This window comes from Equus quagga, chromosome 20 (assembly GCF_021613505.1).
Source record: "Equus quagga isolate Etosha38 chromosome 20, UCLA_HA_Equagga_1.0, whole genome shotgun sequence".
Lineage (NCBI taxonomy): Eukaryota > Metazoa > Chordata > Mammalia > Perissodactyla > Equidae > Equus > Equus quagga.
In genome coordinates this window covers 18,153,952-18,171,158 of record NC_060286.1, presented here as the reverse complement: position 1 = coordinate 18,171,158, position 17,207 = coordinate 18,153,952, and the positions used below count along the sequence as shown (strand labels likewise).

Sequence of the window (17,207 nt, the reverse complement as noted above, 5' to 3'; positions counted from 1 at the left end):
ACTGAAAACATGAACGCATGTGTCATTAATTGAGACATCGAGATCCCCTGTCAGACTCACGGAGAAGTCCTATAGCAGCTAGGCCTGTCCCACAGAATCACTGTACTCGCAGCTTTGTAAAGATAGAGCTGGCCAAAGACAGACTGGGCTGCGGAGAAGGCAGTGAGTGCCTTGTCACTAGAAGGATTCAAGTGGATGCTAGGGGACCATTTGGCATGAGTGTATGACCTTTAAGGGCCCTCTGTTCCTTGAGATTCCAGAATTCAAGATCCTCTCTTCCCCGAATCTCTGAACTCTCCTTGTTTGATCCTCTCCAGGCCAATGACATCCTCATCCTGCGAAGCCATGAGTCCAACGCCCCTGGGTCTGCTGGTGGCCAGGTCTTGGAGAAGCCGAGGGAGGGGGCAGGGAAGTCACGAAGGGCACTACCTTTTTCAGAGAAGAAGAAAAAAACAGAGACATTTAATAAGACGCAGAATCAGGAGAACACTTTCCCTTGTAAAAAATGTGGCAGGTAAGATGGCAGGCCCTGTCTCCATAGGGACCTAACAGGGTTGCGCGGTTGGAAGTTGGGGTGGGGCAGATGGCAGTTCTGGGGGAGAAGTAGGAGGTAGTCTGAGCTTTCGCCCTGTCTTCTGATTGGCTCAGAGGATTTCCAGGGCAGTGATGTCACTTGGCAGCATTTAGAAGGGGAAGGATGGCACTGAATCAAGAGCCCATCCATCCCTTAGTTGCGGGGGTGAGATGGGGGAGGACCCACGTGGCGCGGTGGTGGGGACGGAGCTCTTACTTGAGCCTCTCCTGCCCGGCTCTAGGGTGTTTTACAAGGTGAAGAGCCGCAGCGCCCACATGAAGAGCCACGCGGAGCAGGAGAAGAAGGCCGCGGCGCTGAGGCTGAAGGAGAAAGAGGCCGCGGCCGCAGCGGCGACTGCCGCCGCCGCCTCCCCACACCCGTCGGCCCTGCGGGAGGAGAGCGCGGGCGAGAGGGGCTGAGGTCCCGGGCTTGGGGAGCCAGGGCGGCCCTCCTCCGGCCCGGCCCTCCCCGCACCAGCCTGCCAAAGCGTCTGCGAGCACCCCACGACCTCCAGAGGGAGAGAGGAGAGATCGCGTGGACTTGTCTCTGCAAAACAAATAAGACAATAAAATAAACGGCTCGTTTATTTATAAAGGCCCCGGGAGCAGTGTTAAGGGCTGCAGGATCCAGTTCTCTTTGCATTCAGTCTGTCGGAAGTTGTCCTCATGCTTTCCCGAAACTGTGAGAGTCCCTGCTCGCGGGGGCTGCCCCTCCGGAGGGGCTCCAGCCGCTGCCACCGCTGGACCTGTGCTGCCGCGCAGTCTCTTCATTTCCTCTTTGTTCCTCCTGCTCCCCTCGGTCACCATGGAGAGCCAAGCACAAGCTCACCCCCCCACCCCCCGCCTACCCCCGCCCCCCCTCGCTTGCAGCATTAGTCCCCCTCCCCAGAGGACCTGAAAGGCTACACAGGCCCTGCCCCAAGCCCCGGAAAAAGAGACTCCCTTGGAGGGACTTGGGTGGCCATCTCTGAGGGGGAGCTTAGCCTGGCACTGAGCTGTCCCCTGCGTGACAATGTGCAGGCCTAAGCTGCTCTAGTGACCCTGTCCTCAGAGAGCCCACCTCCTCCCTGGGAGGGAGGCTGTGAGAATGCCCGGAGGGAGAAAGGCTGAGGACAGCTGCCTGTCCCTTTGCTGCTTGCTAGCAGCCTGCTGGGGCTAGAAAGTTTTCTCAGATGTTAGGGGAAGAGGCCAGTGTTCCCCTCCAAGCTCTCAGCCTGCCAGAGGGAAGGGACCGATGCAGAGGACGAGGCTGCAGGGCTAGGCCTGAGGGAGCTTTTGATAAGCCTTGGCTCTTCCTGCTTCCCACCTTTTTACCAAATACCTTTGGGCCCTGGAGGCTGCTAAGGGAGCTTAGCCTAGGCCCATCCCGCTCCTCCTTGGTGCAAGTTCCCTGCCGGCCTCTGTCCTGCCCTTGGCAGCTGCAACCTAACCTCACTTCACCTGTTCTAGCGCTGACATCCACAGCCTAGCCCCCAGTCTTGCATGCTGGAGATTTCTGGATCCTTCCCTGGGAGGGGGAGGTCTCCTAACCAGATTGGACAGGAGCCTTCATTCCTTGACTTGTGTCATTTGGGAGCTATTTATTTATTCTTAATATTTAATTTTTAACATCCTCTCAGGGACCAGGGGCTTCCTGCTTTCCAGAGGCCCAAGTGCATTTATCCCAAAACAAGGCACCTTCTTGGCATCCGCCCCATCCCCCGATTTTCCAGACCCTAAGGTCCCTCGCCTCACTGCTCTGGAAACTTGCCAGTGGGAATGACAGTAGCACTGAAAGGTGGAAGGTGTCACCAAAGCCACACAGAGATGGGCAGGAACAAGGGAGAGCAAAGGCAGTTCTTGTTGCTACCTTTTCTCTGGCTGTACTTTCAAATTGCCTGAGAGGATTGGCTGGAAGCCAGGATTCTGGTTTTGTTTCTGTCTTGAAGAAGCCGTGTTTGGTGTGGAGTCACTGAAGTGAAAGGGCTGAAAGGTTCTAGAGGCCCCTTCACTTGCCAGTCCCATAGGAGGGCTATTTTTTTGGGTCTGTTGTGTAAAAGAAGTTCTAAGTGAATGCAAGTCTATGACAGGTCAACATGTTAGGAAGGAGCCAAAAAGTATTCCTTCCGCTCCCTATGAGATAGCCTGAAGGCATCATGGCGGGAGCTGGGAGCGGGGAGGGAGTTTTGTTTCTAAACTATGCACTATCAGGTATCTTTCAGCATTCATTTATGCATTAATATGGTTCTATAGGACTCCAGCTATGGGAATAACAATATTCTCCCCCCAGACTCCTGGATCTCCAACTTCCCAGTTAGTTTCCTCCATAGGCTTCTACAATTTCAATGTCCCAAAATTGCAAAAATCTGATATGCCCTCCAGAAACAGGAGGGTAGCAAATTTAGGCTCTCTTCTAAATCACTTGTGTAATACGAGTGCCTTCACAGCTTCTCCCCAAAGTGCTACTTATGTTTCCCAAGGTTTTTTCTGTTTAAACCGTATTTAGTTCCAGGCCCCTTTATGGACATGTGGGAACAGAAACCTCCTTCGTCCAGAGTGACTCTCCTCTTCTAAGCTCACGGAGACCAGACCAGGTGAATGTAGGTGGAGAAAATCAAGATGGTACCTCTCTGTATTAATCCCACAAGACACCGCATTTTAGAAGGGTTCATGCTCCAGGATGGATTTATATCTAGAATGCAACGTGAAAGTTAAAATGCTTAGAGGGCAGATGCAATTGTGGCAAGTGCCCTGCCAATAAAGTAGGTGCAGCCGTAGAAGCTGGCAGAGGTATATCTTTTATGGTGCTTTCTCCCTGTGAACACATTGGGCTCATCTTTCGTTTTTTCATTTTCTTTTTTATTCTATTCAGAGCTCTTTGCGTTAAGAAGTTAAATGACAAACAAAGCTCCGGCTTTATAATATCCTCCCCACGTCATCTCACATATCCATCTCCCAGCCTCCATTACACTCAGCTAAGGGCATGAAACTAACCTAGTGCCTGTGTTCCAGACCATTTCTGAGGTCTCTTGCCCACCCAAGGAGACAGGGCTTCAGCACTGTCCTCCATGCCTTCAGCAGCCCCCCTCACAGCTAAGGTACACCCACCCCTTCTGCCACCCCACCTCCACCCCTGGCACAGAGGTCGTGCGCTGCTTATGTCTAAAGGGATCCCCTATATTTAACTGCCTCAGTGACCTAACCTCTTTCTTATGTGCCAGATGTTAAGATGAAGGAGGAATACAATACATGCTCAAGCCTCAGTGTTTAAATGTTTCCACTGGGACTCACTTTTCTCAGATGGTATTTATTACCAGACTGGCGAGCCTAACTCCTTAGGTTTACAGCAAGTATGCATATTTTTATAAAACAATTGTATGTCCTCCCCATATTTTGCTGTGTTAATATTTGCCTCTAACTAACAATTTGCAGCTGTTTCTCCTTTTCCTCATTTCTCTCTAAGTTGAGGGCCTTGTTGGAGGGGACAGAGCACAGGAACAGCCTTGACAGTCTGTAATTATTGTACAAATATTTTAATAGCATATAAATAAGTATATTCCTTTTATTTTGAAAAAAAATCAGACACTGCCTTTTGTGTGTTTGTTGCCTGTGGCACCCTTTTTTAAAGACTGTTACATATTAAAATAGTGTACATATATATAAATATTACCTCTTTTGCTGTACAGTTGTGATAGACCAGACTGAAGATTTTATTTTTTGTGTGCTTTTTATAAAAAAATTAATACACTAAAGAAAATCTTGCTGATGTGATTGTAATGTACCTATGTAACTTATTTACTTTTGAATGTTCTTCTGTATCTTTAAACCTTTTATTAAATAAGGTTTTAAAAATTCAGAGTTGAGTGCTGTGTTCTTTGGGGAGATTTTCACCATCTGGGCTTGACCGAGGTAGGCCTGGTTTTGCTTGCAGGGGATTACTCAACATTTTTGAACTGTAAGGGTTCTGTTTTATCAGTCCATTGTCAATGATGCTAGGACAGAGGAAACAGCAAACTAGCATTTGCCTGGCAACAAAGATTACTGAATAGATCTTTTTACAAAATTTTGGACAAGAAAAAGTCTCCACTCAGTGTTTCACACAAAAACATGTAAATGGCACACTTCCATCGTTTTTGTTTCATTGGGATGAAATATGGAGGGTGCAGAATGCGATCAGGTGGCCCAGGGAAGCCGCGCTGCTGAAGAGGGTAGTTTCATATGTGGCATTGGCTGGTTGAATGAGCGACAGGAATAGACAAGACTGCCTTGACGGACGCATTTTCAACAATATCATCTTAATCCACTGCAGAATTATATTATTGTCTTTTAAACATGGTGTTTTGTTAAAAGAAAAAACAAAAACTCTGGAAAATGAAATGCGCCGTCAAACAAACCAGTGCCCACAGCCCCCGGCTGGCACCATGGCAACCGCTTGACCCCCGCGGGCCGCCGGAGCGCGCGGAGCTCGCGTCGTCTGGGCCACCGTTGCCATGGCTACGCTCCCGCAGGCCGGGCCGCGGAGGCGGGGCGGATGCCGCTCACCCGGCTGGCCCCGCCCCCACTGCGGCAGTACCGCCTCGGCTGGCAGCGGGTCCGAGAAGCCCGCCGCCGAGCCCCGCCAGCCCACCGCGGCCCGCGCGCACGGCCGCCCGTGCCCGCCCTCGCCTCGCTTCCACGTCCTTCTCGCGCCTCCGCCTGTGTCCTCAGTCCTCGGTGTCCTCGCCGCCCAGAGAGGTCCCTGCACCCGGGAAGAAGCCTCGCGCGGGCTGGCCCCGCCGCCACCGCTGCACATCAGGGCAGTTCTCCCTGCGGGGGCGCCACGGTCCTCGCCTGCGAAGCAGCCGCTCCGCGCCCGCCTGGAGGCCCGGCTCCGACCGCGAACGCCCCATCGACTCCGGGAGCAGCAGCGAGCGCGGCCCCGGCTGCGGAGAGGAGGCGGCCACGCCCCGCGACCGCTCCCGGCGCCTCCTGCCTTCGCCGGCCACCCGCGCTCCTCGCCTTCGCCTCGGCGACGCGACGGCCTGCCCGCGCGGGCAGAGGACCCCGGCCGCAGACGCAAGATGGCGGCGGCTGAGTGACTGACGGACAGAGCATCCCCGAGGCTTCGCTCCGAGAACTCGCCGACGGACTGACTTTGGGGGACGGCGAGAGGACGAGACCAGGACTCCGGGGTCGTTTGTGGTGATTGCTTAAAGCTTGCCTCCCGCGGGCATACTGGGGGAGAGTGTCTGCTGTCGTCCTCAGTCCTTGAGCAGGAGAGCCATAGGCGAATTCGTTTTTGTAAAATTGGGGTCCTTGATAGTTGGGAAAATGGCGATGACACTGTTGGAAGACTGGTGCAGGGGCATGGATGTGAACTCCCAGAGAGCGCTGCTGGTCTGGGGGATCCCCGTGAACTGTGATGAGGCTGAAATCGAAGAGACCCTCCAGGCTGCGATGCCCCAGGTGCCCTATCGAGTGCTTGGGAGAATGTTCTGGAGGGAAGAGAATGCGAAGGCAGCCTTGTTAGAGCTCACTGGCGCTATCGATTACGCCGCGATCCCCAGGGAGATGCCGGGTAAGGGGGGCGTCTGGAAAGTGGTCTTTAAGCCCCCGACTTCCGATGCTGAATTTTTAGAAAGGTTACACCTCTTCCTAGCGAGAGAGGGGTGGACCGTGCAAGATGTTGCCCGTGTCCTAGGGTTTCAGAACCCCGCTCCGGCCCCAGGCCCAGATATGCCAGCAGAGATGTTAAATTATATTTTGGATAATGTTATTCAGCCTCTTGTTGAGTCCATATGGTACAAGAAGCTGACGCTGTTCTCAGGGAGGGACATCCCGGGGCCTGGGGAGGAGACCTTTGATCCCTGGCTGGAGCACACTAATGAGGTCATAGAGGAGTGGCAGGTGTCCGATTTAGAAAAGAGGCGGCGGTTGATGGAGAGTCTTAGAGGCCCCGCCGCTGATGTCATCCGCATCCTCAAGACTAACAACCCTGCGATAACCACCGCTGAATGCCTGAAGGCGCTGGAGCAGGTGTTTGGGAGCGTCGAGAGCTCTAGGGACGCGCAGGTCAGATTTCTGAACACTTACCAGAACCCGGGAGAAAAGTTATCTGCTTATGTCATTCGTCTGGAGCCTCTGCTGCAGAAGGTGGTGGAGAAGGGGGCCATAGATAAAGATAACGTGAACCAGGCCCGTCTGGAGCAGGTCATTGCCGGGGCCAACCACAGCGGGGCCATCCGAAGGCAGCTGTGGCTGACCGGGGCTGCGGAAGGGCCGGCCCCTAACCTCTTTCAGTTGCTGGTGCAGATCCGCGAGGAGGAGGCCAAGGAGGAGGAGGAGGAGGCCGAGGCCGCCCTCCTGCAGTTAGGCCTGGAGGGCCACTTCTGAGTCCCGGGGAACGGGGCGTCCGTGCAGACCTAGATCACAGCTGCTTTCCTTGTCTCTGTGCTGTCTTATAGGGGTGTCTCTTAGTAAAGACTAAGGCGTGTTCTGTTTTCTGGGGAGAAGTCAGGCCTTCATATTTATGTTACAGTGGTAAAATTGTGCGCGTGAACACCCTGAGCTGCTACAAGGGAGTCATGCTAGCTATAATTCCAGGCAAAGGCTTGGACACAAGTGCTCAGTGCAAGCTGTCAAAGTAGCATCATCATCAGTTGTGAAAAACGTGAACTTGTGACACTTCCTATCAAGGTTAATTAAATGTGAAATTGCATGTTCAGACGTTTAGCGTAGGGCCTGACTAATGCAAGAAGTGTTCAGTAAAAATGTGAACTGTTGTTTGTTACTAATATCGTGAATAGTTTTTGTGTTCACTGTAAATTGTACCTGATTTATGTTAATGGAAAGAAATGTGAATTAGATATTATTCAACTTTATAGTGCAAATTTCTTATTTTTCATCTTTAAACATCTGGATCAGTTTAATTCAAAAGTATTCTGAGACTATGAAATGGGGTGTTAGAAAAATACTGTAATTATAGGGCTGTGTAAATCAGAATTTTTCACTGTTCAAGATACAGGTATAAATCGCATGGGGAGGTTAATATGAACCAGTTACAGTATCCATTCCCCCATTTCAAATCTTTGTCACTGAATAGTTCTCCTTGTTCATACTGATTCCAAGTGTTCTAAATTTGAAGTTATCAAATACATGTATATGAATAAAAATATTTTAAAAATTCTATTGTCTTCTCATTTTTCTGACACGTATAAAAAATTTCAGTGTAATTAAGATCTGTATTCTGTTTTCTTAGGAAGACCTCCCCTGTTACTTAAAAAATCAGACCTCAATTATTTTATCTTTAAGCTTTATATCATACTATGAAAGTTTCAATTGCAATACCTTTTAATGTGTTCAATTGTGTGTGTTCTACCAGGCAAATGTTAGAAGGCTAAATAAACATAAGTGAATATTAACTTACTCTAACATGTTAGAAAATCCTGAAATGGGGTTTAGGAGGTTATATAGTTATGCTTTTTCTCCCCTTTAGGTCCCTTTTCAGCTGAAAATGTTTGTTTACATGCAGGAATAATACTCATTATCTGTGAAATGAGTGTTTCAGTTTTACAGCAGCCCTTTCATATCAAGAGGATATAAAAAGGGAAATGTGGCTTAAAAACGTTTATTTGGCTGCAGAGATTTAGTGACTGAAGATGTCCCTCTCGAGACTCCAGTAAATCCAGAAGTGATCACATGAACATGAGTTCAGTGGGGTTCCCCCAGTAACAAGGCTTTAAAATTATAGCTGACCTATGTAATAATCGTAAGGTAAAAAATGTATATATAAAGGCTAATATTGGTATATGTTCTAACAGATTTTTCTGTACACTCATTCATGTCCTCACATTCCTTGGCTGTTCCTCCCTCACACTCTTCTCTCAATACACACATCTCCTCATGTGTGACCCCCACAACAGATATGCAAATCCTCAGTTTCCCCCATAAACATGTCCCCATTCCCCCTCCATTCCCAGTGGCATTGTGCTGGGTACACACACACTCCCCTCACGTCTCACAATCCTGTCTTCACACATTCACTCCCAGCTTACCCACAGCACTCCCTCCTCTCACCACACACACTGCCACAGTCTCCTGCCCCTACCATACATTTTTATTTCTCCACACACATACATACACGCTCCCACTGGTGCCACACACCAACCAGCCACACGTATATGTACACACTCCCACTCCACACACATACATATTACATTCATAACAAAAATAGCGGGTTCTTCATTTTGTCACCCAATATGTTATGGGCATCCTTCTATGTCTGTACATAGGGATATACATTCTTCTTATAGCTGCGGAGTTGATTGCATTTTAGGAGGAAGTGGCATCACTTACGATTCTTTCATTATATATAACAATTGTATATATCTACATATACATACATATATATTTAATACAGTACGTATATATGGTATAAAACAATGTCAAGATTCTCGATGTCCATTCCTTGTTCTAGAAAACAATGAACTAAAAAGAATAATGAGCTATTTATAAACTGAATTAAGGTTTTCTCTTTATAGGCTCAGTAATTAAAATCTGCGTTTTAAAGGAGGACAGAAGCAAGAAACATATCTTCATAACCAAAGAACTGTGGAATAGAGAAGTAGAAACCACTAAATTTCCTTTCTGTGACCAAAGTTACATTTGGCTGATAGCACAGAATAAGTGCTGGGAAAATGTGTAATTTTACTGCTGTTGCCCGGTTCTTCCTGTTTCTTGTGTATCATAAAGGGGCTCGCCAACGTCAGGTTATTCCAGACCACAAATCAAGGGCCTATCAGCCAACCTTAATCCTGTACTCTTCCGGAAGTAAGGAGAGGATGAGGAATGGCCAAGTGCAGTAGTAACTTGCTGTCCCTGGAAGCACTCTTTCCAGGATCCTAATCATTTGAAACGGTGCCCAGAGAGCTTCTAGGAAAGACTGACAAACCCAAGAGACGAGATTACCAATGGTAGTGAACATCTGAAAAACAAATTTAGCATAAAGCAATGAGTCACTCTCTCTCACACACACAACCTGTGTGGAATATGTCATTCAAAGACAGAATTTCTTTAGAACTGGGAATATCATTGGAAGTTCATGTAGTTGCTCTGTTAGCTAAAACTAATGGTCATGTAATGAAAAGAGAGACAAACTAATTTTTTTATAAAATAGCAATTTATTACTATTTTAAAACAAGTCTCACAAAATAACATTCAGAAACAACATTTCTAAATAATTTAACACAATAAGTTTAGTCATAAAGTCATGCTACAAAATTCCTGCATATAAAAGATTATTACCAAAGTATTAATAGATGTTAAAATGTTCTTCAGAATGGAGTTGGTTCTAGAAGCCAAAGATTCTGGAATGATGCTCATGATCATGACTGACAGCCAGGGAGAAGGAGCTGCTATCTGTATGTTCTCCACAGCTACCAACTCACCAGTCTTTTGATGGGATCGATCCCTCTAGGCAATAGCACCTCAGAGGCAGGTACCCTGCTGACCAAAGAAGCAAAGAACGTCCCACCCTCATAACATTAGCCACAACTTAATTTAGCCAACATCAATTAATTTTAAAAATCTAGACATGGGAAAGATAACTCACAAAGTTTCTATTCCGAGTAGAATTCTATTTGACACGTCCCCCAGAGGCATGCCTGTCTATACAGCAGACATGGAAGATGACACCAAGTAGAGAAATAGGGAAATCCTGACTCTGATGATGTCAACAGACAACTACCGCTCAGGAGGGCTTAGAAGGAGCAAGGATGAGGTTTGGTTCTCTAACATCCACACGCAGGCTAGGTGTTTACCCAACTTCCCTTTGGGAGTACTTTCCACCAACATCCAGTTCATAATTTTAAAGTGCAAATCTACTGAAAAAATAGTTTACTCTTCCCCACCCCTTGTTAAATTTGCTAGATCATAATTTGGTTGGCTGGTTCTCCTCTAACCCACCCGATATGGGAAATGAACTAGGATCCAGTTATGACTTCTGCAAGTGTCAGGTGAAAATTTATCTTAGGTCAGAAAAAGGTAAGAGTCTAGTTTTTCCTTTCAGTTTTCTTCCTTTGCAGTCACTGGTTTATAAAAAGACAGGAATAGAGACATAGATGAGGGGTTTCTAAAAGTTTAGTGATTTCTTTTTAAAACATCCTTAATTTTTTTTAATTGCACCTATTTTATGGTTTAAGCAAAAAGCCTCATGCTAGAGTGAAGACAAAGGAATATGGTCAAGTTAGCTTTGTCAGAAGCACCAACTCTGCTATACTGAATCTTGGTTTATATTTAATTATTTACAGACACACTAAGCAGCCCAAATAAAGAAAATAGGTGCCAAAGGAATTAATTTCTGATGAAGGATAACTTTCAGGTCAGCAGTTAGTCTTCTCCCCTTACCAATACTCATGATGTAAGGTCTTTGTGAAAGGACAGTCAGACTGCAGTGAGAGACACTAACTACTCATGATTGATACTTTGACATTTCCTCCTAATTTTTTTAATGGTTAAATCCAACCTTCCTAGGCCCTACACTTTTTCTATTTAGCCCTAAGAAAAATCCAAGTGGAAGATTCTGGGCCACAAAGATAACTACCTTCAACTCTACTTACCCGTCACCAATTCTGAGAATAAGTCAACAATTAAGAGTATCTTCTTATTTCTCCTTATTCTACTTCAGACCACCGGTAAAAGGTATCAGAAGAAGTACCTATTCAAGTCAAAATTTCTCTTTCCACCCAGGAACCACATTTAAGTGTCTTACACCACCTCTATTTGTGGAATGGATCCACTAACCATATCAAGTTATTGACCAGTTATCATGACCAGACATACTTCCGATCACATAAAAAATTGGTGTCTACACCAGCTAACTTTCATATATGATGACTAAATTTTATACAGTATTTTTTAATATTTAACGATGGCTACAGTCTGCAAATTTACATGCATTATTGGACAATGAATGAGCACTTGAAGAATGATGACCCATTTTCTAAAGTACACTCCAAACGTTAAACTTTAGAGACAAAGAAAAATCTATCATAAAATTAGATTCTGTTGATAGTAAGAGAGAGGTAGGTTAATAATCACTGTCCTAAGATAAACAAGAATGTTAAGAAAGAAAAGTTGAGAAAAAAATAAGTTGAACCTTCCAGCCCTGAGATTCTAATGTTATGTGGAAGCTGTTAAAATGAGCACTACAAAAAAGGGAAACATTAGTGACCATCTCCTTCCATCCATGATTATTAAATACATCCCCTTCTCTCACACAACGACTCAGGTAGCACATGGCTACAGAGTGGAGGCAAATGGACCTGGACAAAGGAATGCTGGTTTAGAGCACTGGCTTGGCTCTCAACCACAGGCGAATTTATTCTCACTCCTCCGCCACAGGGGACAGATGGCAATGTCTGAAGACATTTTGGTTGTCACAATTGGGGAAGATGTTCTACTGGCATCTCGTGAGTAGAAGCCAGAGATGCTGCTAAACATTCTATTAATACACAGGACAGCACCCCCCCCCCGAACATTATCCAGCCCAAAATGTTAACAGTGCCAGGGTTGAGAAATTCTGGTTTAAAGGAACAAACTTCTATTAACAGAGAACAAAAAAACCTTTCAAGGCCTCACCAGGTAACACAGCCATAAGCTTAGAGTTAGGGAACATAGAAAAGTTTGATTCCTTGGCCAAATGAAATCAAATTTTCTGTAAAAAATTAAAATACTGGGCTGACTCCAGAGCTCTACCATCATTATAAAAATAGAAGAAATTTAAACGAGCCATTAAAATGGCATAATGCTTTAAACCAGGAGCACGGAGAGAATCCATTCCAAGTAGGTCAAATATCTAATCCAAGAAGCATAAAACAAAGGCATTTAATATCAGTTAAATTTGCAGCAGTAAAGGATGATTTAAGGAATGATTTGAGAGAATATTCTCAACTTCTTCATATACCCTATTTTCCATTTTCTAATGGCATGGATTCTGGCTTCAATACCAAGAAATGGACGCATAGAAGTCATTCAAATATTTGCTGAGTGGAACTGAGTATAAATTTTGTGTGAAATAAACACAGACAAGCTCCTTATATTTCTCTGAGACCTACCAGTAATTAAAAGATATCAAAAAACAAGGAGAAAGGCCAGCCCCGTGGTGTAGTAGTTAAAGTTCAGTGTGCTCCAATTTGGTGGCCTGGGTTCACGGCTTTGGATCCCAGGCACAGATCTACACCACTTGTCAGCCATGCTATAGTGACCCACATATAAAGTGGAGGAAGACTGGCACAGATGTTAGCTTAGGGCTAATCTTCCTCAAGCAAAAAAAGAGGAAGATTGGCAGCAGATGTTAGCTCAGGGCTAATCTTCCTCAGCAAAAAAAAAAAAAAAAAAAGGAAAAGAAAAGAAAAGAAACAAGGAGAAAGAAAATTAGTTTCTATATTACAGAATTCAGGAAAAACAAACACCAACACTGTAAGCCATTTTACAAATAAATTCAATATGAAGTCATCCATTCTCTACTACCATATTCACTTCCAGAATAATTTTTAGAAAATATACCCATATATAGCAATATGGCTTAGATGCCCACTAGATGAAGTGCAAACTACAAGTAAAGAAGATCATCTTCTCTCTTAGCTTATGGGCCTTCAACATCACTGCTCATTGCCTCTGGCTCACAAAAGAAATACCCAGAAGCTTTGAATGTAGAAGCCAGTCAGAGTAAAGATTTCTTCCTATCAGATTGTAAGAAAGAGTTGAAAGGAAGCTAAAAAGTGTGGGACTAATTTTCCCTCCTGTTGTTTGTATTTAGAATTGATTGTCGAAGCAGTGATCCCTTTTGATCAGAGTGACTCAGAGAAAGCACGTAATTCCTGCTTAAATGATAGCTAAGAACTTCTGAAATTCAGGACTACTTACGCAATCACTTTTTAAAAATGACTCCCCTCTTTGACTTTATACAAGAAAATAGGGAAACAAGAATCAGCGTCTCCGACCGAGGGACTTGAGGCACGTACTGGCAGAGGCCTCTGACTTCTTTCTGCAATCTATCAGCGCTTCCGTCAGGGCCTGCTATGGGCTTCATCTCATTACTGACTGCCATATCTTGCACTTTTCAAGAATAATTTTTTTTCTTATATGATAAATTCTAAGCTCTGCATCCAACTATTGCTTTGCAATTTTGAGGCTAAATCACCTACAATGCTTTACAGAGGAGGCAATCCTCAAAAAATTGCCATTTGTCTGGGATCCTGTAATGAAAACACCTCTTCTCTTTTCCCTTCACAACCACTTACATAAGCCATTTTAAGAGCTGTTTAATTTAAAACTTTTCTAAAAGTATATTTTGAAATACTAAATTTCATTTATTGAAAGGTACCAAATTCGGTCTTTAAGTTCTATACCCTTATAACAATCACTTCTCCCAACATGATGGTCAACAGACCAAAGTTAATTATTAGGGCAAATTTTGACATACATGAATGGCCAACATTTAGGCTAGGAATTCGAATATAACTACTGCTTATATATATTTCCTCATACAACACATAAGGAACTATAAACCAAAAAGTGTGCCTAAGGTCAGGTCCACATGAGTAAGATGGCCACAGTATTGGTCAAAGGAATGATCATGACAGTCATTTTAACCACTGACCTAAATCACAGAATGACTGACTGTGCACAGTGACTCAAGTGGCCAAACATGTAAACGCAACCTAAATTCCAGTTGACAATCCACACATTTTTGGAAAAACAAATAGGTAAATGTAACGTGGGCTATAAGGCCTCTAAGATGTTAATTTTCCTTTTTTCACCATAACTTTTCCAACTGAACTTGGGAGTCTTGGTTCCAGGGCTGCTGCTGTATTTCTAAGAGGAACACTTCCCATCACCATGCTGCCTTCTGAACCACAGGCATGACACACTTGTGCTTCTGAGTCATAAGGAGATGGACCTTCAGGAAAGATGGTCTACAGATTCAAAAGTTAAGTATATATATTTAAATGTCTGGCCTGAAAGAAAGCTAAACAAACTGAATAAAGAACCACATTTGTTCCTTTGTTGTTAAAAATGACTGGTCTATACACGTTGCAGTGGATGGGGCCACGAAATACATAATTGGGACTGAAGACAAAAATTGGAAGTTTGTAGTTTCTAAGAAGAGGACTAGAATATATAGAGTTGGGGTTACCGTTCTGGGGGAGGAACAGTGAAGAGGTTAAGAAAAAAATAGATAAGAATGAGAGATTTGTTTTATCTTAAGAATGTTTTGCCCACACAGAATCTTTAAAATAGACAATTATACAAAACTTATCTATTGTTCTTACGACATTTAAATAAGTTAACATAAAGCAGAAAACGTGGTGTTAGTTATCTTCTTCCTCATCTTCTTTAATTACTGGGGTACCTAAAATGAAAAAGAAAATTATTTCTCGTCATTTGCAACAGATTCTTAAAATTCTAAATGAAATATTTTCCTGTTAACCTGAGAAGCTCTGAGATGCTGTGAAGTATGCCATAAAAATAAAAAAATTTTGTGGGGCAGGTCCCATGGTGTAGTAGTTAGGTTCGTGAATTCTGTTTCAGCGGCCTGGGGTTCATGGGTTCGGATCCTGTGCACCGACCTACACATCGCTCATCAAGCTATGCTGTGGCAGTATCCCACATACGAAATGGAGGAGGACTGGCACAGATGTTAGCTCAGCGACAATCTTCCTCAAGCAAAAAGAAGAAGGTTGGCAACAGGTGTTAGCTCAGGGCCAATCTTTCTCACCAAAAAAATAAAAATAAAAAAATAAAAATTCATAAAATAATTTCTTTAATTTCAAATTATCCAAAAAGCCTCTGAGGAGAATTCTGAAATGGATTAATATAAGCACTTATGAATATTTGGCTCCTCAAATGCAGAATTGCAAATAAAAATGCCTACAGGTGCCAGGCAGAAAAATAAAGCCCTATACACACTAAAAAAACTTTGTATGTTAAACACAAATATTCTTCATTTTTCACAATAAAATATGCAATCCCAGTGTTTACAGAAATCTGAATTTTTATGTTACTTCCCCAAATATTAAACATTAGGGATAAACTGGAAAAAAAATCCAAAGAACCAAAGCACAGAAAACAAAACAAATCTGCAGGCTCTCACTGGGTCAAGGGCCACCCATCTTCTGAGCTCTGGCATTTGAATCCTGCCCACAATCCGACCCCAAACAACTATTCAGTCTTAACTCTTCAGCTAGTCACCTTCCACTCCAGCTAAAGTGATCAACTCACTGTCTCCCAAACTCATATTGCACGTTCCTACCTCTGGACTCTTGGTGAACAAAGTTCCTCCATTTTGGAACGCCCTCCCATCTCTCGTGCCACCTAAACCCTGCCCTTCATCAAGAATCCACTCCAGTGCCTCTTCCTCTGTGATCCTTTCTAAATGAACATTCACGGTCTGTATGGCAGGGGCAGAATTTTACATCTCTGTTCTCCCCACAGCATGTTTGCGGGGGGAGAGTGAATGTTTTATTGAAGGATAATATACATACAAAGTGCATAAATTATATGTGTACAGATTGATAAAAGTAAATAAAGTGAACATATCTGGTAATCAGCACCCAGATTAGGAAAACATTATCAGAAACCCAAAAACTTCCTCAGACCCCCTTCCAGTCACTATCCCCCTACAAAATATATACTCTGTCCTAATGTCTAACACCATAGGTTATTTTCCCTGTTTTTGAAATTGATATGAAGGGAATGATAAAGTATGCACTCTGCATCTGGCTTCTTTTGCTCAACACTATGTTTGTATGATTTATCTATGTTATGTGAAGTTGTAGTTTATTCATTTCTATAATGTTCCATTGTATGAAATGTCATAATTTATTTATCTATTCTATTGTTGATGAGCATTTGGGTTGTTTCTAATTTATGGCTATTAAAATAGTGCTGCTATGAAATTCTCATACCTGTCTTTTGGTAAACAAACATATCCTTTTCTTTTGGGTATACAGCTAGGAGAAAAATTGCTGGGTCATAAGAGATATGTGCCAGCCTGGTGGTCTAGTGGTTAAGATTCGCTGCTCTTACCCCAGCAGCCCTGGTTTGTTTCCCAGTCAGGGAACCAGACCACCCACCCGCTAGTTGTTATACTGGCGGCTGTGTGTTGCTGGGATGCTGAAAGCCATGTCATCAGTATTTCAAATACCAGCAGGATCACCCACGGTGGACAGGTTTCAGCGGAGCTTCCAGACCAACACAGACTAGGAAGAAGGACCTGGCCACCCACTTCTGAAAAAATTGGCCATGAAAACACTATGAAAAGCAGCAGTGCAAAAAGACCAGGCAGTATTCTGCTCTGCTGTACACAGGGTCACTAGGAGTCAGAAGCAACTTGACAGCACTAACAACAATCAGGAATGTGTATGTAGAGCTTTTGTAGATAACGCACGTTTTCCAAAGTGGTTATACCAAGTTATATGACCATCTGGCAGGAGAGTTGCTCTACAGCCCACTATAATTTGGTACAGTCTAGCTTTTTCATTTTAGCTTTTTCAGATCCCTCAGTTTTGCTTATAAGCAATAGAAGAGGAGCAAAAACAGGCAAGTTAGCTGCTGTAGCCATCTCTGTTCTGGTCTATCCCACTTCTAGGGGCTGTTCAAATTGGCCTGAGGTC

General features: G+C 44.2%; 3 protein-coding genes across 5 annotated transcripts in view; 2 read left to right on the top strand and 1 right to left on the bottom strand.

Moving 5' to 3' along the window:
* MIDEAS (mitotic deacetylase associated SANT domain protein) overlaps window positions 1–4,408 on the top strand; it is a 65,760-nt gene extending 61,352 nt beyond the window's left edge. For 2 of the 3 annotated variants that reach the window (XM_046647158.1, XM_046647156.1), the window contains exons 12-13: window positions 318–514; window positions 816–4,408. In XM_046647158.1, the coding sequence (XP_046503114.1) occupies window positions 318–514; window positions 816–993 (375 nt within the window). In that variant the 3' untranslated portion in view covers window positions 994–4,408. Of the gene's footprint in view, window positions 1–317; window positions 519–815 lie in introns of those variants that run through there. The other variant, XM_046647159.1, reaches the window with a different exon arrangement.
* A 1,453-nt stretch (window positions 4,409–5,861) lies between these two features.
* Window positions 5,862–7,717, top strand: PNMA1 (PNMA family member 1). Its single transcript, XM_046647513.1, has one exon. The coding sequence runs from the start codon at window positions 5,863–5,865 to the stop codon at window positions 6,922–6,924; it is 1,062 nt and encodes a 353-aa protein (XP_046503469.1). The 5' UTR covers window position 5,862; the 3' UTR covers window positions 6,925–7,717.
* A 5,246-nt stretch (window positions 7,718–12,963) lies between these two features.
* Window positions 12,964–17,207, bottom strand: part of DNAL1 (dynein axonemal light chain 1) — a 36,232-nt gene continuing 31,988 nt past the window's right edge. Inside the window, exon 8 of the mRNA XM_046647500.1 lies at window positions 12,964–14,944. Coding sequence (XP_046503456.1) covers window positions 14,904–14,944 — 41 coding nt within the window. The 3' untranslated portion in view covers window positions 12,964–14,903. The remainder of the gene's footprint in view (window positions 14,945–17,207) is intronic.